Source organism: Cryptotermes secundus, unplaced genomic scaffold (assembly GCF_002891405.2).
Source record: "Cryptotermes secundus unplaced genomic scaffold, Csec_1.0 scaffold184, whole genome shotgun sequence".
NCBI lineage: Eukaryota > Metazoa > Arthropoda > Insecta > Blattodea > Kalotermitidae > Cryptotermes > Cryptotermes secundus.
The window spans coordinates 1,142,399-1,169,980 of NW_019725839.1; the positions used below are offsets into that span (position 1 = coordinate 1,142,399).

At 41.2% G+C, this 27,582-nt stretch overlaps 1 protein-coding gene across 5 annotated transcripts in view; it reads left to right on the forward strand.

The window, feature by feature from the left end:
- The window catches only part of LOC111863570 (very low-density lipoprotein receptor), a 116,799-nt gene extending 97,012 nt beyond the window's left edge, over positions 1-19,787 (forward strand). For 3 of the 5 annotated variants that reach the window (XM_023850000.2, XM_023849999.2, XM_023850003.2), the window contains 6 exons: positions 388-586; positions 1,045-1,116; positions 3,256-3,327; positions 9,363-9,481; positions 14,649-14,804; positions 18,843-19,787. In XM_023850000.2, the coding sequence (XP_023705768.1) occupies positions 388-586; positions 1,045-1,116; positions 3,256-3,327; positions 9,363-9,481; positions 14,649-14,804; positions 18,843-18,887 (663 nt within the window). In that variant the 3' untranslated portion in view covers positions 18,888-19,787. The remainder of the gene's footprint in view (positions 1-387; positions 587-1,044; positions 1,117-3,255; positions 3,328-9,362; positions 9,482-14,648; positions 14,805-18,842) is intronic. The other 2 variants (XM_023850001.2, XM_023850002.2) reach the window with 2 other exon arrangements.
- Positions 19,788-27,582: the final 7,795 nt, after the last annotated feature.

Here is a 27,582-nt window from a genome sequence, read left to right on the forward strand (position 1 = left end):
ACCGTATTCTCCGGACCTAGCACCGTGCGACTTTTTTCTCTTCCCAAAAATCAAGTCTGCGCTGAAAGGGACCAGGTTCGAGTCCGTGGATGCAGTGAAAGCAAAAGCGACGCAACTCTTGAAGAGCATAACACAAGATGACCTGCAGCACTGCTTCCAACAGTGGAAAATTCGCATGGAGCGGTGTAGGGATCGGGGAGGGGACTACATTGAAGGGGATAACATTTCGACTGTCTGATTTTTTTTTAATAAAGGGTTAGAGCATGAATCCGGTTTCTTTATTGCCACACCTTGTACAGTAGCCATGAGGTTTTATTTTTGTACATTGTGAACAAACTGTCAAGTGAAATTCGTTATTGATATAACTGTCGTGTTGGCATGGCTCAGTTGCAGAACCCCATGGTAATCCATGTATATCATCCATATCGACAACCAGATGGTGAGAACTATTGCCAAGCGGTGAATGGACACTGCTCACACTTATGTCTCCCTGCACCCCAGATCAACTTCCGGTCACCTAAAATTTCGTGTGCATGTCCAGATGGCCTGCGGCTGCTGGCAGATGGACTTATGTGTGGAGATGAAGGTATGTGTTTGCAGTTCTGTTGGACACATCTGTAGTTCTGAGGTGGACCTTTTGCATAGTACAAGACACAAAGTAGACAGTGGAATATGCTGGTGGATTGAGTTTTGTGGAGAGTTCTTTCATTGAATGGCTCTGATTACTTTCCCACCATTACGTGTAACTTTGTTATGATCACGTGTGTGGTAGAGTGGTACATTTTCAGAGGCAAGGTCTCAGGACTATGTGGCATTTGTTAAATTTTGATATAAATTGGTCTGATATCACCAAACATGCTTATTTCCTGTTACTACCCTCCCCCAGCCACCAGGAGTCGGAGTGGCTGATAATGTCAGACTTGTGCCGAACCCTTCTGCTGTTCATCCTCCACTTGATTCACTGTTACTAAATAAATGAAAATTATGACATGGGGTCTGCACTTGCATGTTTATGTTGATATTCATGCCTGGATTTGTTTACAGTCAAGACTACAGCAACTTCTCCAAGTGCGGCAGGATCAGGGGTGTCCTCCAGAAATACAAATTCGCACCCAAGTAAGTACTAGACTCTGTACCATGGGCAATGGTCAGATGCAACTGCATACCACGTGACTTTGTGAAGGGATACTTTTGGGCAGATGAAATGGATACTTTATGTGGTATAATTTGATAGCTTCAAATAAAAAATCCTGACTGTTGTAGATATGCACTTAAAAACCTGTGTGATGACACAGGTGGTTAGTTGGCAGTTTATCACTTTGGAGGCCGATATTAAGGTCTGTGTTCAATAACAGGACAGTGCATGTTTGATTTTGTGGTGAATAAAGTGGCACAAGTGGTATGTTCTCTGCCAGTTTTCATTACAGCAGTGCTTCATATAATCTCTCAACCTGGGCTGGTACAGTAGGCCTGTTTCAAGTCAGTCTCACCTCTGCCCATAGTAGTATGCCCATTTGAGGCTGCAGTACTGAGGGACTGAAATCTTTCCCCTCCTTAATTAACCATTCAACCATGAGAAGATGCTGCTGGATACTTGTGGATTCTTTTTTAGGGTTTAGGTAGATTTTGTTTCTGCAGTGTTGGAATGTTACCAAACTGTAGAAGATGTTTTGGTTGTACTGTGATGACGTGTTGAAATGCATGGGTTCATGTTTGCCCGTAAGGAGAGTTTTATACTGCATGTGCCAAAATAGGGGACATAATGATGTGTGTCTTACTGGGTGGACACAGTTTTGCCACTGCAATAGACTGACTGAAACTGCACTCACTGCACACGTCTGCAGAAACTTTGAGTCTGTCGCTTGTAAACACGTTTGTATCAGGAATACATTTCAACTGTAAGGATGTTGAATTTATATGTGTATGGTCCACATAAGATGGGTGAATTTAAAATTGTGTGGCAGTTGGCAACAGTGTTTGTAAGACGCACTCATGACAAGTGTAATGAGCATGTAACAAGCAGACTTTTCTACAAATGAAAACTGAACATGTCTGGGTTTACTGTGGATGTATACACCAAGAACAAGGGAAGGAACAGCTCCTGTGTGTCTGAACTACAGGGCGACTAGGAGATGTTCCTCCAGGATTTTCATAAAAATGTAAAAACACCAGTGCAGATACTTTGCTCCTAGTATTATCCAGCCCCACAAGAGTTCATTGGAATGTGAGGTTCTCATAGATAGGTAACAGCATCTGAGAGGAGCATACTGCCTGTGCAGGCAGTAGGGTTTGCTGCTGATCACAGTAGCTCATGCCATTCAGCATTTCCACTGTGTCAGTTTCATTCATTCATCAGTAATCTGTTCCTCCACGTAATGCGATGTCAAGCTTTTTCTTTCAGTTTGATGTGTTACAAAATAAGCAGAGAAATCAGTACAGGCTGCTTCCGGATGCATGTAGTGGATGGAGGGCACTGGGGAAGGTTTTCTTGCAGGCGTGGATATTGTGGTTTTATCTGTTTTTATCCATTGCTGTTGTGGAGGTGTGATCCTCTTGGGCTTTTGTTGTTGGACACTGTTCTAGAACTGACATTTATTTTGAAAGCATACATGAAATGGCTTTGCTGTAGTGGATATTTTATGGTCATGCATTCAGGGAGTTGAAGTTTTATTTGATGGTTGAAACATTTCAAGAGGAACATAGTAACTGTGAAGTTGCTCACACTAACTGGCAATGGAATTCAACTTTTGCTCTGGCCTGAATACCAGTATGTAGGGAACAAATTTGATAATGTTGTTAAAAAGTAAAAGTTAGTTTCTGTGTCAAAGCATCACATGAAGTGGATTCTTGACCTCAGCATTATACAGAGGCGAGTGATCAGCTTCATGCTCTCCATGTGAGGCCCCAGAACTCCTCTGAACATATTTTATTTAATGCATGTCAAAATATTCAGTGACAAGTTAGTAAAATCACATAATGTCATGGTGAAGTTTTAGTGATCTGTTTATGGCCTTATGGTAACCCTGAGAAGATGCACATGTGCTATGACGGCAGAAGCTATGCTATCCGGTTTGTCCCCTCGTCATTACAGAATGCAAGAGTGTCCAATGAAAGATGAAAAGCGTTAACTGTTGAATCACCCCTCTTACGCATGAATCTGTAATGTGCAGAATTGCCACTCAAGCACCACAGTGGACCCAGACATTCAATGGTCTTAAAGCATGCAAGCTTGCAAATCCCAGTATGTTGTTACAGCTGTGTTCCCCACTAACGGAAGCCATGTATCCGACCTCAGTTTGAACCACACCAGTCCTACGAATGCAACAGGTAAAAATCACTCAATTATACTCCAAGATTCAACCAAGGTTATTCACATTTCATTAGGTCACCAAGGACATCACCTGAGAAGTCCACCTTGAGACTGTTTCAGCAGGGGATATCCTTGGTTGGTCTAAAAGGAATTTGGGTTAAGTCACAATCCAAAATAATCTCTTCACCTGAACCAAAATAGCAAACAGTGTACCTATGATGGTGTTGTATGTTCTCCAGCATCAAACGGATGCATGTGCATGCCATCTGTACAGATGTTTTATGTTGTACCAGTAACTAACTTGTCTCTTAGTATATTTTGAACATTCTGCCCAGAATATTTGCAAAGTGTATATCACATATATGTGCTTGTAGTGTGGTTGTGTAGTCTTGATGTGTGTATGTACGTGTGTTATTCTTTAAGTTATCATACTGCTAAGTCGTGCTCAGAAGGAAATCCTATGGATCAACCCCTCTCACATCTCCCATGAGCTGTTATGCTTCCCTGTACTCCCCTCCAGCTGTCAAACATTTCTCTGTTCATGGGCACGCTAGTTAGCAACAGGCATTTTGGAGTATGGGGTATGAGGGGGAAGAATTGAGTGCTGTCATCCCACTGCTCGTGGGATATCTTTTTCTAGCCTTAGTATAGGTGACTGGTGAGTGGAAGGAACTCTCAGTTATACAGAGGACTGAGTGGTGCAGTCTGTAATCAGGCGCAGTCATGAAGTTCTGTCTGTTGCTCTGTGTGACTGTGTTGGAGATCCACACAGAGGCAGCCTACATGGCTTACTGCTGAATCCAACACTATGACATGTCTGAGAAGACCCTAATATTAACAGGCATTCTGTATCAACAGAAGTGAGTGTAATTGCAAAAGGAAATCAGACATTTGTATGGTCTGCATGTTGTCATTCTGATAGAAGTGTTGACTTTGATGCTACTTCCAAAGGCTGTAGAGTAATGGTTTCCAAAGTCCATGATGTGCGCCCCTGTTGGGGCTGTGCTGGGCTGGGCTGTGTATTTGGTGGAGAAGGTGCAGGATATTTTAGGAAGGTTATTAAAGGTAAAAGCCCTGTGCTCAGTGAATTAGGCACTACGCCATGAAGGTGTGTGGGGGAGCGGATGTATAAATCCACATTTTCTTGACCTCAGCACTAGCTGGAGGTGATTAGTCAGCTTCATGCCCCGGCCACTTTATTCCCGGTACCCATTTGATAGGGGGTTGGGTGGACCCCAGAGCCGGTCTGAACTATTTGGAGAAGAGAAAATTCTTGAACCTACCGGGACTCAAACTCCGACCCCTCAGTTGTCCAGCCCATAGACAGTCACTATACCGACTTCACTACCCAAGCTCCTCTAGGAAAGATGTACTAAAATGTAATTGATCGTAATCCTCAAAATGTCCAAGATCAATTGTTAGTATTATGCATTTATAAAATCTTGATAAATATCTAAAATGAGAAACTGAAAAGGCTATTGTTTAGTAGGTAGGGAAGACATTTTGAAACCAACAATCAGGAATGAGAGTTTACACAAAATTAGTAATGATAATAGAAAAATCTTACTGTGAAATGTACAATGTTCCCACATCGTAACATGCATAAATTTACTGGACATCTCCTGATGGGAAGACACACAACAAAATTGACCATATTTTGGTGGACAGGAGACAGAATTCAAGTATTCTTGATGTCTGATCAGGCCAGCAGATTGTGATACTGACCACTACCTGGTGGTGGCTAAGGTTAGGACAAGACTGGCAGTGTGTAAGCAACCAAGGCACAGAAGTCATATGGAGAGGTTCAATCTCAAGAAAATAAACAAGGCAGAGAGTAAGGAGCAGTATCATGTTGAAATCTCAAATAGGTTTGTAGCTTTGGAAATCTTAGACACTGAGGTGGATGTTATTAAAGCTTGGGAAACTATTAGAGAGAATAAAAAAAAAGGTCTGTCAGAGAGAGTAGGTTATTATCAACTGAAGAAGCATAAGCCATGGTTCAATGAGGGATGCTCAGAATTATTAGGCCAAAGGAAACAAGCCAAATTGCAGTGGTTACAGGACCGAAGCGAGTTAAATGGGGATAATCTGAACAGTATAAGACGTGAAACCAGCAGGCATTTCAGGAATAAAAGAGGAAATACCTGAAAGGCAAAATTGTGAATAGGTGGACAAACAGTAAGAATGAGACTTGTATAGAGGAAATGACTCTGAGAGGGGTTACCAGCCTAGTGAAGGATGAGAATGGTGATCTTGCAGATTCCCACAACATTTTGAATAGGTGGAGGAACTACTTCTCTCAGTTATTGAATGTACATAGGGTCAGTGATTTAGGCAGACAGAAATTGATACTGCTGAGCCATTAGTACCTGATCCTAGCCCTTTTGAAGTTGAAAGTGCTATTGCAAAATTGGAAAGGTAAAAGTCGCCAGGTAGTGACGAAATGCTGGCAGAACTGATTCAAGCAGGAGGAGAAATATTACGTTCTAAGGTCCATAAGCTACTCCATTCTATTTGGAATAAGGAAAACTTGCCTGATCAGTGGAAGGAGTCTGTTATTGTACTAGTTCACAAGAAGGGTGGTAAAACTGACTGTAATAATTATTGGGGGGATATCACTGCTATCAACTTCATACAAAATTTTATCCAATATTCTTCTCTCAAGATTAAGTCCCTATATAGATGAAACTGTTGGGGATCATCAGTGTGGGTTTCGACGTAACAGCTCAACTACAGATGAGATCTTTTGCATTCATCAGATCCTGGAGGAAAATTGGGAATACAATGAGACAGTACATCAGCTATTTGTAGACTTCAAGAAAGCCTATGGTTCAGTTAGGAGGGAAGTATTGTATAGTATTCTGATAGTTTGGGATACCCATGAAACTAGTTAGGCTGATTAAAATATGTTTAAATGAAACATATGGTAAAGTCCGTATAGGTAGAGATTTGTCTTATAATTTCCCTATCCAGAATGTTCTAAAACAAGGAGATTGTTTATCGCCACTCCTTTTCACCGTTGCTTTAAAATATGCCAGTAGGAAGGTCCAGGGACTGAAATTTAATGGGACACATCAGCTGTTGGTCTGTGCTGAAGATGTGAATCTACTGGGTGATAATGTAGATACCATAAAGAAAAACACACAGACTTTAATTGACGTTAGTAAGGAAGTTGGGCTAGAAGTGAACACAGAGAAAACTGAGTATATGTTGCTGTCTCATCAGCAGACTGCAGGGCAAAATCGTGACATAAAAATAGCCAACAGATGTTTTGAAAATGTGGCACAGTTCAGATATTTTGGAACGAGTACAACAAATCAAAACCTGATTCAGGAGGAAATTAAGAGGAGACTGAACTCGGGTAATTCTTGCTACCATTCAGTCCAGAACCTTTTGTCTTCTAGTGTGCTGTCCAAAAACGTAAAAATTAGAATATACAAAACTATAATTTTGCCTGTGGTTCTTCTGTATGGGTGTGAAACTGGTCCCTGACATAAAGTGTGGAACATAGACTGAGGGTGTTTGAGAATCGGGTGTTGAGAAGAATATTTGGCCTGAAGAGGGATGAAGAGACAGGAGGTTGGAGAAAACTGCGTAATGAGGAGCTTCATAACCTGTACTCTTCTCCAAGTATAATTAAAAAGTAAAGTAAGGCTATCCCTGTAACAGGCCGTGAAGGCCCATAGGGTTGTGAGACGTTGAGGGTCCCACATTATCTAGACAATCGGCTCAAAGATGACGGTAGGGTTGTCAGCCTTACACACCGGCCGTGCTTTACTCCCCAGGAAAATTATTTAATTAATTCCTGGTACTCATTTCTGTTAGAGGCTGAGTCGACCCCAGGGCCATAGTGCAACTGGAAGATTAGGTCAATTGAAAAAATCGAATGACCTCATCGAGACTTGAACCCACAACTTTCTTGTTTGTAGCATTGTGCATAAACCAACTATGCTACCGTGTGCCCCCTCTCCAAGTATAATTAGAATGATCAAGTCAAGGAGGATGAGGTGGACAGTGCATGTAGCACGAATGGGGAGAAGAGGAATGCATAAAGAATATTGATGGGAGAGCCAGATGGAAAGAGACCACTGGGAAGACCAAGGCATAGGTGGGTGGGCAATATAAATATGGATGTGAGAGAGATAGGATGGGATGATATGGATTGGATTTATCTGGCTTAGAATTGGGACCAGTGGAGGGCTCTTGTGAACACAGTAGTTAACCATGGGGTTCCATAATATGCTGGGAAGTTCCTGAGGAGCTGCACAGTTTGCAGCTTCTCAAGAATGGCTCAGTTCCATCAGTGAGTGAGTGAGTGAGTGAGTGAGTGAGTGAGAAAAATAATTCACAGAAAACATTGCAAAGTAGTTAATGCTGTGTGGGGAAATAATCACTGTTTTTGTGAGAATTTTATGGAACATGGAAATACACCATGTGGACAAGATGTAGAATTTCTATGTTAAAGCTGATGGTATATATAGTTACCACTATGCCTGAAAGATGTAATTGCTGGAAGTCAGTACCGTTGAGAATCAGAAGAGTAAGGTGCAGTGTTCAGTCTATGCTGCTCCATTGGCACGGCATCCCGCCATATTGCGAAATGTTACGTACTTCTGAGGTGTGGCACGGCCTAAGCAACGGTCACTGGACTTGATGTTACGGACGTGGGATGTCAGACTCAATGACTTTACTTTACAATGCTTTTTGCTGTGGTCTAATTTGAGATAGGCCGTCATTTGGTCGGAGACACTGATCAAAACGACGAGGGCTTTCAGGATAACCGACCCTTTGAACTGCGATTTGTACCCCGAACATCCGAAATACGAAGGAGATAGGTGAGAATTTCTTGACGAGACGAATTGCAAATGGCGTATGTTGCAAGACAGCTCTGTAGATGGAATTACGTAAGTATTTTGTTGGTGTTAATGCAGCTGTTGCTTACTTTACACAGTGTGGATTTGGTGTAAGAATGTAAGAGCTGAGAGTCGGCCACCAAGAGAGCTCAACATAGTAACATTTTGTTCTGAGAAATAAGGAAATCTTTCTCGATTTAAAGATTGTTTCTCTAACAGAGAAGCAACATGGCAGCCATCCAGCCGCAATCTGGCAACATAGCTGTCGTACAGTAACTACTATATTGCTACAGTGTGATGTGTGTTGGGAGGCCATTTCACGTGCGCCAAAAGGAAGCACACATACATCACATGACTGATAATATTTCAGGACTACTGACAGGGCCAAAAACATAATCCATGTTTTTGATGTTTTCCTGGTGGTACGTTATCTGAGATGTGACATCGTGTATTTCGACAGCCCGCCAAAGTTTCGGAGGAACTACTACATTAGTTCTCAGGGTATAATAGCATGCAAAGCAACGAATGCAGGAGAAATTTTACTGGGCTACGCGGCGTTCATTCTAGAGTACTCTTCAGCATCGGTCGTATTATTTAGATGATTTGTATCCTTCCAAGCCTATTTCTCCACTTCGTTCTGCCCTCCACTCTCTCAGTTATTTCCCATCTACTGCATCATTACCGTTCTGGCCAAGCAGGATCATGCAGAGGTAACGTTTTAGGCTCGTATTTCGGTGGCACTTGTTCGAATTTCGGTTGGGACACCGGTTATACTGTTGGAGGCGGTTTTGTGGTTTTACTCAGTCCCTGCAGGTAAGTGCAAGGGTAGTACCGAGATTAGGCCGTTACCGCTTCTTGCAAATTCTTTTCCAGTTCATAAATCACCCAATCATTCAATGCTATAAAGCCTGTTATTGACATCTCCAAAGAACACACAAAAAATAATTCTTCTCTTTGCTTTGTGGACATTGCGATGAAGTCCTTCAATGAGTTACGATGTTTTCATAACAGGCAATACAGATCGACGTCACCAGTCTTGGCAAAAAATGAAGTGGGGAAGGACCTTGAAGCTCATCTGTTTTCTCCCGTGGAAAGAGGAACAGAAGTGTTGATTTGCATGTGTATTTGAAAGTCATTCAGCGAGGAAGCTCGAAGTATTTCAATGGGGTTCAGTGCAACGACTGTTCTGCCTGTTACAGTGGGCATCACGAATGTGACGCAGCTCATCGAACCCCCCATGGACGTGGACGAGGAAAGCGGTCTGGTGGCGGGCATCGTCATTGCTGTGGGCATTGTGGTTCTCATCCTGGCAGCCCTGGTGAGTCGGAATTGTGACGTTAGCTTTGCATTGTTTATTCCCACCACCCCAGATGTACCATACCACGTACGACCGAACGAATTGTCATTGCAGTCCATACTGCGAAGCCGTACGGAAATTTGTCTACTTCAAAATCTTCATCAGAATTTCACAGCACTAACGGACATATCACATGAAGACATTCATTTCTGGCAATAACTGTAAATGTTTATCAGAGTGAAAAACTTTAAACAGAAGTTGCAGAACAAATTAAACATTTTACATATAGGACAGTTTTCTGTAAGTATCTCGATTTACTTGATAATTTAAATTGTTGGCACAGACGTTTCTTATTTGTTACGGAACGTGTGCGTTATTCAAACGTGTTAACTGTAATGCTTCCCCTAGTCCAGCTGCTGTAGATTGAAAGGCGAAAGCTTGTGGCTTTTAGTCAAACGGAAACTATACATGTATTTTTTATTTAATGCCTAAAATGTGCATTATATGAAAGGAAAATACCCCAGAAAGGCCAGTAAAAATTAGGTGGGTTATGTGTGACCTGTTAAAGAATGTCCAATTCATTCTCGGACTCACAGTTTGGTTGTGGAGCCAAGATAGGGAAAGACAGTTAAAGTTGAAACCACTTGGAGGATAACATTGAGATTGATATTAGAGAGACTGACTCAGGATCGTGACCATTGCCATGCTGTGATGTGAATGTTAGTTTCCATCAGTTATGAACCTACATCAGAACGATGTTTAAGTAAGACGCAATGTCTGTACTGTCATTATCATTATGTTTGCCCTTATTCATTTCCAGAGCCAGGATAGCGAGCGCGTAGTGGGTATAGCGACTGGCTATGGCTGGACGAGTAAGGGGTGGGAGTTGAGTCCTGGTAGGATCATTAATTTTCTCTTCCACATGTCGCCCAGATTGGTTCTGGGGTCCACCCAACCCCCAATTCATGGGTAGTATGATCTCTTTCCTGGGGGTAAAGCATCCGTGGCATGAAGCTGGACCACTCTCCTCCATTCAGTTGGTACTGAGGTAAAGAAAATGTGGATCTGTACATCCACTCCCCCATACGCCTTCATGGTGTAGTGCTTAATTAGTTAAGCAGAGGGACAACTTTATGTTTTACCTGCAGTTAGTAACTACATCTCATTTGTATGATATGAGGTGTTCACAGTGGTGAAGATTCATGTTTGCTTCTGGGTTATGTATAAATCGTCAGGTAGTGATTCAAGCAGGAGGTGAAATATTGCACTCTAAGGTCCATAAGCTACTCCATTCTATTTGGAATAAGGAAGAATTGCCTGATCAGTGGAAGGAGTCTGTTATTGTACCAGTTCACAAGAAGGGTGATAAAACCGACTAGTAATTATCGAGGGATATCGCTGCTACCAACTTCATACAAAGTTTTATCCAATTTTCTTCTCTCAAGGTTAAGTCCATACATAGATGAAACTGTTGGGGATCATCAGTGTGGGTTTCGACATAACAGATCAACTACAGATCAGATCTTTTGCATTTGTCAGATATTGGAGAAAAAATGGGAGTACGATGAGACAGTACATCAGCTATTCATAGACTTCAAGAAGCCTATGGTTCAGTTAGGAGGGAAGTATTGTACAATATTCTGATAGAGTTTGGGATACCCATGAAACTAGTTAGGCTGATTAAAATGTGTTTAAATGAAACATATGGTAAAGTCCAGACAGGTAGAGATTTGCCTTATAATTTCCCTATCCAGAATGTTCTAAAACAAGGAGATTGTTTATCACCACTCGTTTTCACCTTTCCTTTAAAATTTGCCAGTAGGAAGGTCCAGGGACTGAAATTTAGTGGGACACATCAGCTGTTGGTCTGTGCTGAAGATTTGAATCTGCTGGGTGATAATGTAGATACCATAAAGAAAAAAAAAACAGACTTTAATCGACGTTAGTAAGGAAGTTGGGCTAGAAGTGAACACAGAGAAAACTGAGTATATGTTGCAGTCTCGTCACCAGAATGTAGGGCAAAATCATGACATAAAGATAGTCAACAGATGTTTTGAAAATGTGGCACAGTTCGGATATTTGGGAATGACTGTAACAAACCGAAACCTGATTCAGGAGGAAATTAAGAGGAGACTGAACTCGGGTAATGCTTGCAGCCATTCAATCCAGAACCTTTTCTCTTCTCGTCTGCTGTCTAAAAGCATAAAAATTAGAATATACAAAACTATAATTTTGCCTATGGTTCTGTATGGGTGTGAAACTGGTCCCTGATATAAAGTGTGGAACATAGACTGAGGGTGTTTGAGAACAGGGTGTTGAGAAGAATATTTAGCTCGAAGAGGGATGAAGTGACAGGAGCTTGGAGAAAACTGCATAATGAGGAGCTTCATAACTTGTACTCTTCTCCATGTAAAATTAGAATGATCAAGTCAAGGAGAATGTGATGGGCAGGGCATGTAGCATGAATGGGTGGGAAGAGAAATGCATATAGTATATTGGTGGGAAAACCGGAAGGAAAGAGACAACTGGGAAGACCAAGGTGTAGGTGGGTGGACAGTATTAAAATGGATCTTAGATAGTGGGATGGTATGGATTGGATTAATCTGGCTTGGAACAGGGACCAGTGGAGGGTTTTTGTGAAAGCCGTAATGAACCTCCAGATTCCATAAGATGCTGGGTATTTTTTGAGTAGCTGCACAATTGTCAGCTTCTCAAGAAGGTCCGAGCTCCATGAGTGGGTGTTTGTTTGTTTGTTTGTTTGTTTGTTTGTTTGTTTGCCTGCCTTCATTGGGAACTTCTCCATTCATGCACCTGCAGGGACAATCCTCTCAAGTAGACCATGACTTTTCCCTTCTAATTCCATAACTACTGCCCATTTTTATTTGATTTTAATATATATATGACTTTCTAAAATGAAAGGTCATTAGGTAACTGTGTCATTCATAAGACCAGCTGGTGAAACCTTTGCCTTGTGAAAGTCTTTATAGTTTCTTTTTTTTATTTAGTTTAATGTTTCTGTGCACTGGACAGTGATGTTACCCTCTCAGATCTCAGTAAAAGCAGTTTACTTTGATTATAAGAGTTGCTGTGATAATGTTTGCTCACTTAGACAGACTGAGCTTGCTGCAGCCAAATTCCTCATGACTTATTTTTCTTTTTCTTGCATATTTTTTGTGTTTCATTAAAATGTAATTTACTTTTTTGTGCTGATGGCTCCAGTATCTTCAGAGTAATTTCTAAAATTGCTTCAACTTCTGTATGGGGGCTCATTTTAAACACTTTTTTTTTAATTACATCGCAAACAGAATTTACATGGGGTAAGACCTCCCAGATGTGTGTGTTCTAGCCTAGCCCCCATTCAGTAAAGAGACAATATTTTTGACAGATTTACAGTTTGGAAGGGATTCTGAAGACCCAACTTTAGTAATACCTTTATGTGCTAGAAGTTGTGACCTTGTGTGGGTCATATACAAAATCCACTGTCAGCATCATATTGAACCATAATGGCAACTGCTACTCAGTGTCAGCCATTGCAGCTCTGATCGTGAAGTAACTAACGTGTGGCAAAAGCACTGAGCTGATTAAAGCAAGGTACTGCATAATAAAAGATCTTATTGTAGTAGGAATTCCCAAGGTTGAATTAACATGCAGTAAGACGAGTGTTGGGATAGGCTCAGTACCGGTGTTGTAAAGGTGCGTCCACATTACTTGTGTTCGTGCGACTTGCTATGCTTGTGAGTAATGTGGATGATATGACAAGTCACAAGACAAAATTTTAAATTTTTAATTTAAAAACTATGGCCAATAAATTAAAATATGACTACAGCCTATGCACACTATGAGTAAATATATGGATCCTCATGCGCTGAAGCCTGGCGAGCAACTGAAGTAGTATGGACAAAGATTTACGAGCACAAGTAAAAGCCAGAGGAGTCTCCCGACAAGCACGAGAAATGTGGATGTGCCCTAAGGGAAACTAACAATCTGATTTTTTAATCCATGTTATTATTTATGTATATGGTATTTATACACTGAGATGAAATTTAAGGTACATTCTGGGCTCTGGTCAACAGTTCAATTTTTCTGCTGGAACAAAGTAATCCAAAGGTTAGAGAAGCTGCAAACATATTACATGCTATCTATAGCAGACTGTAGACTTCATGCTCTATAGCTGCACACTACAGCTTTAGGTACGCTGCACACCGGCATCAAGATGTGTAACAGTCAAGACACATGCAAAGAAAAGAACACAGTTGAAACAAATGAGATTATGAAGACCGCTGCACACCGCACACCGGTCTGAGTCATGATGCCGTTGACATGTGCAGCATGACTCAGCATGTTCGTTTTCTATGCTAAGAATAGACATCAGCACTCAAGGAACAGCACCAGTGTATGTTACTGAAGATGAGTGAAGAACAAATAAATATTAAAATAGTGCAGATGGCTGAGAAATTTCCTGTAATATATGATTATTTGTCCCCTGGGCCACTCAGACAAGGAGGAGGTTGATAAAGCTTGGCATGCAGTTTCAAAAGAAGTAAACATAGATGGTAAGTGCACTGATTAATTTTATTTTAATGGGCTAATGACTGAATTCACTATTATACACATTGAGCATAAGCTCTTTCATACAAGTCTGCTCTCACTCACACACAAAATGAGAAGATTTATGTTAAAGTGTACTTGTTCTGCTACCTGTACATTAGAATATCTTCCTCACTGAACAACGTCATGTCATCAACTAGAGAAGATGTGATAAGCTGCAGACATCAGTGTGCAGACTTGAGTCTGAACCACGAATGAAGAAAGACTGTGTTCCTTGTCTCATGTCTTCATGCATTTGGTGTGTGGCCGTCCTTAGACGGTAACTAAAATATTTCACCAAAATATGTATGACATAAACTATATGTGATTGTACTGGGGGACATGATCAAAGTTGCAGTATAATGAAGGTCTACTGCATAACATTAACACATCTTTTACATGGAAATCAGTTACTGCAAAGATCCATTCTAGTTAAGTTGCCCTTTGTTCTCTGGTATTATAAAATCAACCTTGCTGTCATTTTGGAATCCTGTCTTGAAGTCTTCATCCTTTGAGTTTATGTTTTTGAGGATCCTATTGTGGGTTGTTCTTGTTGCCACAATGTACAAGTCCTAAGTCAATTTTAAACACTGTGTTACAGATTGCGTTTGTCGTGTATCGCCATTACCTTCACAGAAACGTGACAAGTATGAACTTTGATAACCCAGTTTATCGCAAGACAACTGAAGATCAGTTTTCCTTGGAGAAGAACCAGTACCAGCCACAGAGAATCTATCCGGCCACAGTTGGAGAGGAGGTGAGGGCACTCGCTATGGACAGCTGCATCCTCAGATAATTGCATATTTGCCATCTGCAGGCTAGCTCGCACATCAGTATATGAAAATGGCATTTTCAGGCTCATTCAGCCACAACTTTGAATATGTGGGTATTTTTAGGTTTTGAACCTCAGATCTCACACTTTCAGGTTCCTTCACAGGGGACTGTTTCAGTGTGTGGACATTTTCAGGCTTTTTTTTTTGGCCTGAAATGGTTTCAAAGTGTAAGTGCTTTCAGAGTTGTTTTATAAGAACTGCTTAATACGTCAGCATTCTCATCTGAAATGAGGTACAACTGAGGCATGAATGTCTTGTGGTTGAAGCAAGTGACATCATGAAACAGTACAGATCGTCTGATGTCGTGAATAGTCTAGAGGTACAAACCTGAAAATGTTGTGATTTCAGTAATTCGCAGTCTCGAGAAAGGCACAAAGGGAAAACATTTACTGGTCTGAAAGACATTTATGTATCAAAGTGGAATTTGTTTCTTCTGGAACAGTTTGAGAACAAAATTTGTACGAAATGTGTGCAGATTTTTTAACCCTGTTGAGTACAGTACAGTAATGCAGAAACCAAAGTACCAGAATTTTAAAGTTTTATCATTAGCACAGCAGCTGATTGGTCTACTGCTAGTAGTTATGGTTCATATTGTTTCGTGTAGGGGGTACATGTAACAAAAATAATGGGTTATACAGATCGGATCATTGGATTTGACAGCACGTCGGTTACAGGTTCTCTTAATCACACTTAATACAGCATTATCACTGATTTACACAATTTACAGTTAATCATTGCACACACTAGGATTCTCAGTTTTCACTGGTTGTCTCCTAGCAGTGGAGCTCAACACGGAAACTAGCACTTCAAATCACTATGAAGTCTTCTTGCCATATATTGTTCAATCATCCTTGAACCCAACTAAGAACTCTCCTAAGCTACATCACGGACAGCACAGAAAACACAGTTCTACTGTTGCATAGCGCAGACCACATATAAAACACTAACTCACATGATAGCTAAGCACTTTTGGTATAAGACTTCGTTGCGCCTGCGTGGAAGTGTGTTTACTGAGCCGTTGCCTAGAAGTGGGTTGCATAACCCTGTTGTGCAATTGATGCGTGCTTGTCTCATGGGATGTTTACTGAGCCGTTGCCTGGCAATGCAGTGACATGTCACAATATGTATCCATTTGCAAGTTTATGCTTTGAGGCAAATGTGGATTTGAAAATTTTAACTGATTCACAAAGTAACAACTAAAAACACCCAGTAGTCTCATTGAATCAGGTGAGTGTAATAAAAACACAAGATCTGAATTTCATTGAATGATTTTATTTACTGGGCAAATCAAGTTGAAAATTCATGAAGGTGTCATAAGGCTTGTGCAGTGGACATGTACAGGAAAATTAACAATATCAGAAGCATTCTGACAGATGATAGGAAATGGTTAAGTGTCAAAATTAATTAGGATCCTTTGTTACTTGGAACTTGGAAGGGGAGTATTATTGCATCTGCATTTCTGAAACCAAGCAGGCATATTTTGTGTTGGATGCTGCACCACAGATTGAAACAGTTCAGTGGTTTATCAGTCAATTATTGCGAGCTAGTTTGAAGCACTTACAAGAACAGACATGACTCAGGGTAGCAAATGTTTGCTTGCAGCTTTAGAGGTTATAGCAAATAGTGGATTGGACTCTTTAGGGCTGTCTGCTCACATCCTTGCAACATGCAGGTGTTTGTCAGCTTCTGTACTCAAGATAAAGAGAACTTTGCGCACCTTATCTTGTGCCTCTTTATACATTCTCTTAGTGTTTATCTCTCTTGAACTTCACACAGGTCACATTTTTCTGCTTGTATTTTCTTGTTCCAGCAACATTTTCAGTTTTCAAAGGGCAGCCGGGGGGGGGGGTAGGCACNATATCGTGAAATTTATCATTCATCAGTTTCATACAGAAGTTCGTATTATTAATACAGAAACATTTGAGAAATACATTTTCCATTCATGTCCAGCTAAACTTATCATCATGGTTTGCGAAGTCCACTCCACTATTAGCAAGGTGACAGGACATAGACAGGGGTCAGGGTCATATTTTCCAAGTCTGAAGCTTGGCATTCACATGAATTCCGCCCAGTTTGTTGGTACTCTGACCCCTCACTCTGCCTGGCAGTTGTCTGAAGCTGTCTTTCTTTCTCTCAAATGGAGTCACGTCTTTTATCACCTAACTGACAGATTCTTTCTTAGCTGATTAAGTATTCAACACCATGTCAACTGTGTAGTTTAAATAGCTCCTGAAACTACACTCTTACCATATAACATGTTTCACATTATCACTAGTAGAGAGATCAGGTATCAAGGATAGTAATCAGTTATTGAATGCAAATTCATTTTTTGTATCCCTCATCTTTGATTAATGGTATACCAGCTTTGGGTTATGCTGAAAAGTTCTAATATGAAGTTTCTTTCAGATCTGTAAATAATAATATTAATAAGTGAGAATGATAAAATAAGTTGAATGTCAATAGGGGACTGAAGTGCAAATGCACTGTCTCTGGCTTCATATATTTCTGTTATAGCTGCTTGAGCGCTGGAGACAAAGTGCAGGGGTTGTAGGTTGACTAGTGGATTCCAGCCAAGATTGTAAACAGTTTTTGCCTTTGAACAAATTCCGATGATTTGGACATAGAATTCTGGTGCTGTAGCTGGGCATGTCTGGATGTTCTCATGGATGGGATACAGCAGATCACCAGCTGATTCATTATGCAGCTGCTTAGACTCTTGTTCATATGCATTAACAGTGACAGTGAGGCAAGAACCAAAACCAATTTTTGAAATATTGGTGCATTTTGAATCTTCTGCTTTTCAGTTTGTTTATACTGTATCTGCCTCCCTTTTTGTGTTCATCTGGCCATGATCAGTATTTGAAAGTCTTGCTGCTTTCATTTTGAGTGTGTCCCTCTCTAAGAATCACTATAGATTAAGCCTTGTCCTCCATTAATGATGTTTCTGAAACTGATCTCGCACTAGAATGTTTATCAGAGTTGGTTTGAAGGCATGTGCGTTGCACTTTGTTAGTGTTCTGGGCGGCAGCAGAACGTCAGTCATGAGTTCTAATGCTGGAACCTAGCATTGTTACAGAAACTTGAAGGCGTATTCTAACCATGAGTTCATGTGTCAGTTTAGCCCCATTTTATGAACAGTTGTGTTTTTCTTGATGTCACTTCAGCTGTTATGGCTAAAGACTGATTTTTATTTTCTGTGTCGGTTGAAGAAGTCATTAGTTGTGCACTGTGCCAAACCAAAGTGTGTGTAGATTGTGAATATGGATAAACTTTGATAGCAATGTAATACTGTAAAATGCTTTATACCCCTTGTTGCAACTTGTTTACATGCCTGTCATAATGCTGTAATGCAGCAGGGACTCTATGAACCTGTGGTGAGTCTACATACATTTGCTTATGGAGTGGATCAGTTGAAATATAATTCCCAGTTTTTCTGATTTCTCAAGAAAAGTGTTACCCTTATACATGAATGGCTAGTGCTTGCTGTTCCATTGTTATGTGTGTTAGCAGCCACAATTGGTGGTAGTTATAAGTAGGGGCACAAAATGGCAGCAGTAAATGGCTTTGAAAGCATGCCTGAGTCCCTCCACCTTTGCCAAAGAAAAGTTCATGGCATACCTCTAGGCATCATGTAGAGCATATTCTTATTGTATTAAGTTTAGTGTGTTAGTATTTGTAACTGCCTTTCCAGAACTTCTAAAATTACTGAGGTTAGAAATGTCTGACAGAGTTTGTTTTTATAGCGACAACTTGTTGTAAGTGTACATAAATTGCCGTGCCAGTAGATTTCATAGTGCAAATTAAGTAATGATGGTAAAGACCAGGACAGTTTTCTTTTGAAAATTCAGCAGACTTTATTCATGTCAAATTCTTGCAGGTTTCATTGGCGCCAGTTGTGGTACGACATTTATTTAATTAAATGCAGTGGAAATGTGTGTGAATGTAATGTCTTTGTGTTGCAGGCCCAGGAGCCACTTACGAGTCCCGGAACCAATGATTATGTATAACTGGGCTCAGCCCTAGTGAGACTTCACTGTGTTGTGTTTCGTGGGCAAACTGTAGAGCCACTGTGCTCAAGCCCGTCCCACCGAGGTGCATTGCTCAAATTGTAACAGTGCCAAAATTTCATGGTCGTGAAGTGTTGCAGACCAATTCCTCGTTCTTGTAATTTACAACATTTTCTTTTAAGTAAATGCGAAGGAGAAAGGTTGAAAAGCTAATTCAGTATCAAAATTTCATATTCTCTGTTCTTATTCTGGCATTTGTAAAATTGTCCATTATGTTACACAGATGGCAATTTTGGTAACTTTCTTAGTGAATTCCAAAATTTTGTTCATATTATGCCAAGGTGTGGAAAGTTGTGTTCAGAATGTTCAGGTGTACATAGTGATGGTGCTTGGCTGCAGGTTGAACAGCTGAAGATGGGAGTCCAGTTTGACAGTTTGAGATGTGGGTGTGAAAGGATCAAATGGAGTGACTTTGTCACTCCACCTCGTGACTTTATGGGATGGTTAAATACTGTTTAAATGTTTTGTAAATATGTGGATCAAAATTTGTCCATAATTTAATTCTAAGCAGGGATGATTAATGTTTCTATTTCCTGTTGCTCATGTAGATGCAATTTCTTGTATCTTGTATCCTACTCCAACCCAGAAGATGTGCTTCATTAAATTTGTGTGTGTGTGTGTGGCGTGCACATGCATACTCGCATGTGTGTGTTGGTTCTGAAGCTTTTTTAGTACCAACCTGATATTGTATTAGTAAGGGAAGTGTTTTGATAGACAGGTGCAATGAATTCCAAATCTGTGTATATTTGCATGTGTGTTCATTTGTTTGCTGCTCATGTTTTAGTCAAGTGTCAGTTTTTTTAATGTAAAGTTGTAAATACATTATTAAGGAAACGTGTATTCTACGTGTCTGGATTAGAGTAAACTTACATTACTGCACCTGCCCACAGATTGTAACTCTGTCACAGTCCTGAGTTTGAGTTGGAGCACTGATGAAGACAGGTAACAGGGGCCAACGTCGGCCTATTTCCCTGTTTTTGTCAGATTCTCCAGTTCAGTTCTTGAAATTTCCTAGAAGCTGTGTGTTTGGGGGTTGGGGGGCTGCGTCACTCGTTATCGCAGAGGAATTATTGTGGAGTTCCTCGTGCTTAGTGGTCTGCATCCTGTCGTATTTTATTTACGAAGAAGATGTAATTTGGGACAGTCGTACAACAAAGAATCAAAAAGAAACAAAATAGACACCATGTCAACATTTGTTTTTATTCATTGTTGGTGGTATGGTTACATGTTTTGACCCCTTTATTGGGTGATCTTTGGGCATACACGAATACTCTTTAGCTTCTGAATTGCATAATTAATCAATATGAATTCATATTACATATATAATACATTTTAAAATTAAGATATAATTGTCAGTATAGAATAATCATATGGACACAGTATGAATTCATACTGATTAATGATGCAGTTCAGAAGCTAAATAGTATTCATGTATGTCTGAAGATGATCAAAGAAAAGGTTTGAAACATGTAGCGATACCAGCAACAACAAATAAAAAGTTTTCACACAATACTATCAGTTTTGTTTCTTTTTGATTTGTTGTGCGACTGTCCTATTGCGTTCCTCATGAACAGTATCCAATCTGAGAACACTGTTTCCTGATCTCCACGTGATATGTGATATTAAATTCAAAGCTTTTCAGCTACTCTTCAAGGAGATAAGATTCTTGAATTTGTCTGAACTTGAATTATTTGTGAATGAAACATTTCCTGTCACCACTGGAATCAGTTTGTTTTTCCTGCTGTTGGGCAGACAAAAACAGTGAAGCAATTAAATTGACTGCTGCTGTTGCTCTAATTGATCTTTGAACTGCCAGAGTTAACACTTTTTGTGATTACCATTATTTTAGTAGCCTTGTGACATACAACCATATGCAGTGGAGATTCAGTTTTGCTGTGTTGTACCATGAAATCAAGGTAAAATGATTTTGACATTTATTGCTGGAAATATGTTTCAGTTGCATACATTTAACAGCATATTGGTGGTACAGCTGAATGAGATTCTGTAGATACTTGTATAACAGTAGAGACAAGTCACCGTGCCAAAACGAAGCAATCTGTGAACACTCATTCTGTATGAGAATGTCTCTAAGTATCCAAATTAACTTGTAGTAATATTTACTAAGACACCACACAGCAGAGGCCTTGACAAGCTAATAGTAGTTACCAAGTCAAAACATTCTCACTTTTAATGGAATCCAAAGATTCATTGGTCCCCCACCCCCTCCCAATGCTGAGCTAGATGAATATAGCGTAACCCTGATATATTTTTGTTTGCTAGTGGGGTGTGACTTAGTCCCTTGTACTGCGGCCACTTCTGGCCTATTGTACCAGCCCCAGATGGTAGGTGAGGGTGATGGTGGAGCAATTGGTGGAATGAAGTTTGGCAGGGGAAACCTAGTGCCACTTTGTACACCACAGATCCCACTTGACCAGACCCGGGATCAAACCTGAGCCGCCCCGGTGGGAAGCCAGCAACTAAATGCTTGAGCTGTGGTGTGGCCTGCCCTTACCATGGTGTGGTGTACAACAAAATGCAAGTTCCAACAACAATAAAGGGATTTGTACTTTTACCATGGGCCACTCAGTACTACATGGTTGGCAGTTGAATTTGTAGGGGTAACAGTTCATTTATCCAGGAATAAGGGATTTTAAATCATTTGCTGTAGGGTTGGCACCTGCATTTTAACTCTCCACTAATCATTAGATTAAACGCACAACTTGCTCAGTTGGGCCACGTGTGCAACATTGTAGTGATGTTCGATTAATGTAATTTAAGTCCCCAAACTACATAAACAGCATGGCCACAGCTCAAGTACTTGCTCTGTATAGTAAAAATATTTTTAAAATAGTTGTCATTCAGAAATAGAACAGGAGGGATCTTATCACAATATCGCTAGACTGGTTCTCTTGCGTTTGTCACTGTGCTGAGGAATTATCACAGTATATGTACATGAGTTCTCAGAATTGTTTCCAGTGGAGGAGGGGAACCAAAAACTTTGCCTACATATTTACTATTTAAGTAATTTGAGAATATTTTACACATTGCCCTAAAGTTGTGGCTCTCTGTGTAACATCTTACACAAATTCATATTTAAAAATAATTTTATTTTTGGTGTTAGTATTTGGTCTATTTTAATTTTTTTCAGGTTTGATTTTTTTTTGTTTGGAAGGGAGGGACATGCCAGGCTTCCCTCCCTCCCAATTCTCTGCTGGTGGCCATGCATATATATCTTAACTAGAAGACAACATTTTTTCCCCACCAAAAGTTTTAGGGTAAATAATTTTATTATTTTTCCCAGTACAGTTTTTATGTACAAACATAACTGTTCATTCATGTCGAACAAACAGCCTTTTAACTTGTTTGGTGTACCAAAAGCCGTTCTCGAGAAGCTTGTAGTTGCTTAGCTGTTCAAGAAACCCTTGCCTCTTATTTAACTTATAGGTTTATTACCATATTTACAGGAACCTACTGCTAGATTGCTTCTTGGGCTGGATGAGTCTTGTCCACTTCCTCTCACCCTGTTTCTTTTAGATCTGTTTCAATATTCTCCTGTTTATGCCCTGGTCTGTCCTATTTGTTTTGGGTTTCCTGACCAGTAAGTGATGGCTATTAGTTTCAAGTTGGCATCATATGCAGTTGAGAATACAGGAATATCATGGTTTGCTAAGTTGCTTTAAATGCTTTGCATTTTGCATTTTGGTTATGTACAGGCATTTGATGTGTACCATATGTTCCTTAAATGTATGAAGCCTGAAGTTCATCTAAATAATTTAAAATTTCAGTTCATATTCTGCGGAAAATAGAGTGTCTCCATTACGAACAGCCTTCTTCATACACACCCAGAGCGTTAATTCAATGACAGTGAGTAAACGTTACCGTGACGATTTCGTTAAAACAGTCGGAAGCTGGAAGGCTTCCTGGAGAGCCGTCATAAATCGAACCCATATTTACCCCAAGCATAATATTGTTCCTACAAACCATTCCATGCCCTATAATTACTAAACTGACAAAGAAAATGCAGGAGAGCTAAGTAAAGCAGTAATTACACACTCTTACAGATATTTATTAATAAATGAAAACATAAACTCAATACAAAAATCAACTAAACAAAACATTAAAAAAATTAATAACACAAATTTGAGTTCTTTCCCCTTACATGATTTGCATTTGTAGAGAGGGTAGGTTGTTGCACTGCACCCCGGTCACCTGGGCAGCTGTAAACTGTGACCCCCTGACGTAATTTTGTTGAGAGGGGGGGGGGAGTCAAGGTAAACCTTGCTTAAAAAGGAGGCTGCAAATATGGGTCAGGGAGGGGGGCCCTGGATATATCTTGCTGAAAATGAAGCACCCTGAAACAAACCAGACGGTGTCAACCCTCATCTACCCTCATTTCCAGCCCTGATTACCGTATGTGTTGGGTATTCCCTGGGCTGCTCTGCTAAACCAGTTCTGAAAAAGCCATTTCTGCTCGAGGTTGAAGCAGTCTGACAGGCTGGAGAACTTTACAGATAACCGACATACCCTGTCTACACTCAGTCATATTTCGTTTCACTCGTGTTCCGTGAATCTTGGGGAAACTGACTGACTGAATCATCTGTGGTATTTATTGACCCATCGAGGTATGTGGTGCTCTGCTACCCTAAAACAGATGACAACACTTACTTCAAAACCATTTTCCAGTTAATGATAATTCAGAGATCACCACGTAACATTAGATAAGCCAAGAATCACCAAACCTGAAATTTCACACGGCTTCGGTGACACAACTTCAAGCTGTGTCCAGTTCACACCTTGCACCGCTACTGATGATCTGTCTAGAACATAATCACACTGCAGAAGGCGACTGTTTTCCATGGACATTCAGCCACACGGTACCGAGCAGGTTGACTCAGTGGCGCCAGAAAAATTCCACTTTCTGTGTATTAAATCGTGTGGAAATTTCTGTTGGAATTTGGGTTTTCATGGCGGTACGAATGATGAATGCGGTCTTCTGCGTTGTAACACGGTGTAGTTCGGAGAGAGGTCAGTGCTTCAAAGGAACTTATGGCCTCCATCTTCAGGGTCAAAGAGTTAAGCCAAGCAAGAAACCAGTAGAAGTAACCGGTAAGCTTCTTCCTCGCGTAGCTGACTCTTCGGCCTTGAAGATGGAGGTGATATGTTCTTTCGAAACGTTTGTCTCTCAACTACACGGCGTTACAACCCAGAAAATCTTACTCTTCATGTGGTAATTTGTAAAAACTTCAAGGGTAGGTCACCCCTCGAGTAGGAACCCTTACAGAAAATGCCCTGTGTGTTCAGTAAGAGCTTGGTATGGAATTCAGGAGATCACATCTCATGTTAAGAACAAGATCTAGTAACTTTGTAACAATGACGTAGCGATCTCCAGATTACTGGGCGCTACATTCACTCTGAGGTTACAGCTCATTTGCCTGGAAAGTTTGAATAAAACCACGAAAATCAGTATACGAGATATATGAGCTGAGATTCGAACCGAGAACCTTCCGAATGAGAGTCCAAGGGCGGCCGCACACCAACTGCGTCAAGACGAGAAACAGGACGTAGGACAAAAGACGCAGTCTTTCTTTATTCGTGATTCGTCAGCATCATGATTCAGACCGGTGTGCGGCGGTTTTCATAATCTCATTCGTTTCAGCTGTGCTTCTTTCTTTGCGTCATGACGCAGTCATCGTGTCTTGACGCATGCCGGTGTGCGGCCTACCTAAAGTGTTACCGCTGTGCCAATCTCCTCGGTACCTTCCTGCTGTTAATTTAGGTATAATACAGTAAATTATTTTCAGTTTTAATTTTTCGCCTTCTTATTTCATAGGCTGCCGAAGTCCTGTGGATTACGCAGGGTACAATGTTGCATTCGTGGCTCCTGTTTAAGGCCAAGAGGATTTCAGAGACGATTACGTTGTCAAAACACGGCTCCAGATGACTTTATAGGGTTGCAATGTGCAAATGGAACCTAATTCTGTGTTTTTTAAGCGAATTTGGGTTCACCACAGCGCAGAATATTTCGAGGCGAAACTGTCATGTAAATGCAATGGCCAGGAAGTCAACACCGCACGGGTAAACAAATAAAGAATTTCAGGCTGATAGAACTGCATCTTGGCTTGTAATATTGGAATTTGGTTATGATCAAGCAGCCTTCGAGAGCGCTGACAGAAGCCACGGATGGGGCACCCTGTTACCACAGAATTATTTCGAATTATCACTTCAATATGCATATTTATCCCGTTTGGCCAAAGAACGATGCACTAATTCCCACACAAGCGTGCCCTCGCACAGCAGCGAGTGATCACACCTCCACAGGACCAGAACGTCACGGGACACTTTGCTTTGGGAGAGGTCGGGGGCACCTGCGTCACCATTTCCCTCCTGCACGCTTGTTACGGCGCAAGAGAGGGCCGTTAGTATCAAGCCAGATTCACGGACCTTGTTAGGTGCCCTTCAGAACCACCTGTTTAATTTCCTCTTGTCCGTCCGTCCGCAAGTAGCAGCGCCCTAAACTACCTGACAACAACAACCAGATGCGGCACGGTAAACCTGCACTAAAATCCCGTCACATTTTCGGTTTGGATACTTTTAAGGGTCGCGTTACTTAGGTACAGTCGACATAGCGCGGTGGATATAACGACGGATTGTCGGCTGGGCGACCGTCGTTCAATTCCCGGAAGGGGCAAGAGACTTTACTCCACAGCGTCCAGACCGACACTGCTGCTCACGCAGTCTCCTACTCGGTAGGTAGCGGAAGTTCTTTCCACTGGGCGTGAAGCTAACCACTCACCTGTAGCTAGTGTCTGGGTAAAGAATGGTGGAGCGATACCTCCACTCCCCCACACGATTTAATTAATTAAGCACGGGGACAGCTTCAATTTTGATTAGAAATAAAGCTCAAGCGGTTAGTCGCTGGCTTCCCATCGCAGCGGCCCGGGTCAAGTGGGATTTGTGGTGGACATAGTGGCGCTGGGGCAGGTTTTCTCCGAATACTTCGGTCTCCCCTGCCAATCTTCATTCACCAACTGCTCCACAATGTCCACAATCACCCTCACCTATCATCTGGGGCTGGTACAATAGACCAGAAGTGGCCGCAGTACAAGGGACTTAGTCCCACCCCACTTACTTACTTACTTACTTACTTACTCATGGAGCTGAGCCCTTCTGGAGGAGCCGCCAATTCTACAGCTACTCAATTTCCCAGCATTTTATGGAACCCGAAGGTTCATCACCGTGTTCAAAAGAGCCCTCCACTGGTTCCAATCCTGAGCCAGATCTATCCAATCCATCCCATCCCATCCTATCTCTCTAAGATCCATTCTAATATTGCCCACCCACCTACGCCTTGGTCTTCCCGGTGGTCTCTTTCTTTCTGGCTTTCCCACCAATATCCTCTACGAATTCCTCGTCTCCCCCATTCGTACTACATGCCCTGCCCACCTCATCCTCCTTGACTTGATAATTCTAATTATACTTGGAGAAGAGTACAAGTTATGAAGCTCCTCATTATGCAGTTTTCTCCAACCTCCTGTCACCTCATCCCACTAGCAATAAAAAAAACTTTGAATTTGAGGTTGTCGCAGCGGTAATTGTGAAGAGTACTATGTTCTGAAATATGACGCCGTGTAGTCCGGTAGAAAGCCAAAGCCGTTTCGGAATATCGTAGTGCTTCCATCTTCAGGGTCGAAGATAATGCTAAGGAAGCAGCAAGCCATTAGCAAACTTACTCCTCGACCCTGAAGATGGAGGTATTCAAAATTCCGGGGAACTCTTACCAGACTACACGGCATCAGAACCCAGATGACAGCACCATTTTAATATATTTACGTCAGAATGTAATGTGGCAGTTGTGTACCAGAATGTAGTCTAAAATTAAGTTTCGTTCACAGATATTTTGCAAGAGGTATAAATATAAAAAAGTAAAGGTATCCCTGTAACAGGCCGTGGAGGCCCATAGGGTTGTGAGACGTCGAGGTTCCCACATTTTCTAGACAATCGGCTCATAGATGGCGGCAAGGTCATCAGCCCTACGCGCCGGCCGCCCTTTACCCTCCAGGAAGATTCCTGGTACCCATTTCTGTTAGAGGCTGAGTCGATCCCAGGGCCATAGTGCGGCTGGAAGGATTAGGTGAATTGAAAAATTCAATGACCTCATCGGGATTTGAACCCGCGACCTTCCGGCTTGTAGCATAGTCCCTCAATCAAGGGGTATAAATACCTAACACAATGCTAAAATCGGTAGAACGGATGGCGAACATGAGGAAATTAACTGGTCTTTATGAATTATGACAAATGGAGACTGAAATGTGTGAAGACAGCCGGAACGTATCCACAAAAAGCCAAGAGATAAAACAGCCTAAACCAAGACTGAGGGAGTTGGAGTTATGTAACAATGATATTAATTTCGGGTGTGCACCGTTCTTTGTTTCACCCGCTCGCCACGGTGAGGCACAGGATATGAGCGGGGACCTGAAACAAAGAAACAAACAAAAACACATACAAAATAAGAGAACTTGCGTAAGATCAACAACAAACAAACAAACAAACAAACAGTGGAATTAATAAAACGAAGCTTACCTACGTTGCTGGCGCTGCTCGTCTCTTCTTTCGAATGCAAAATCGCTGATCCGAT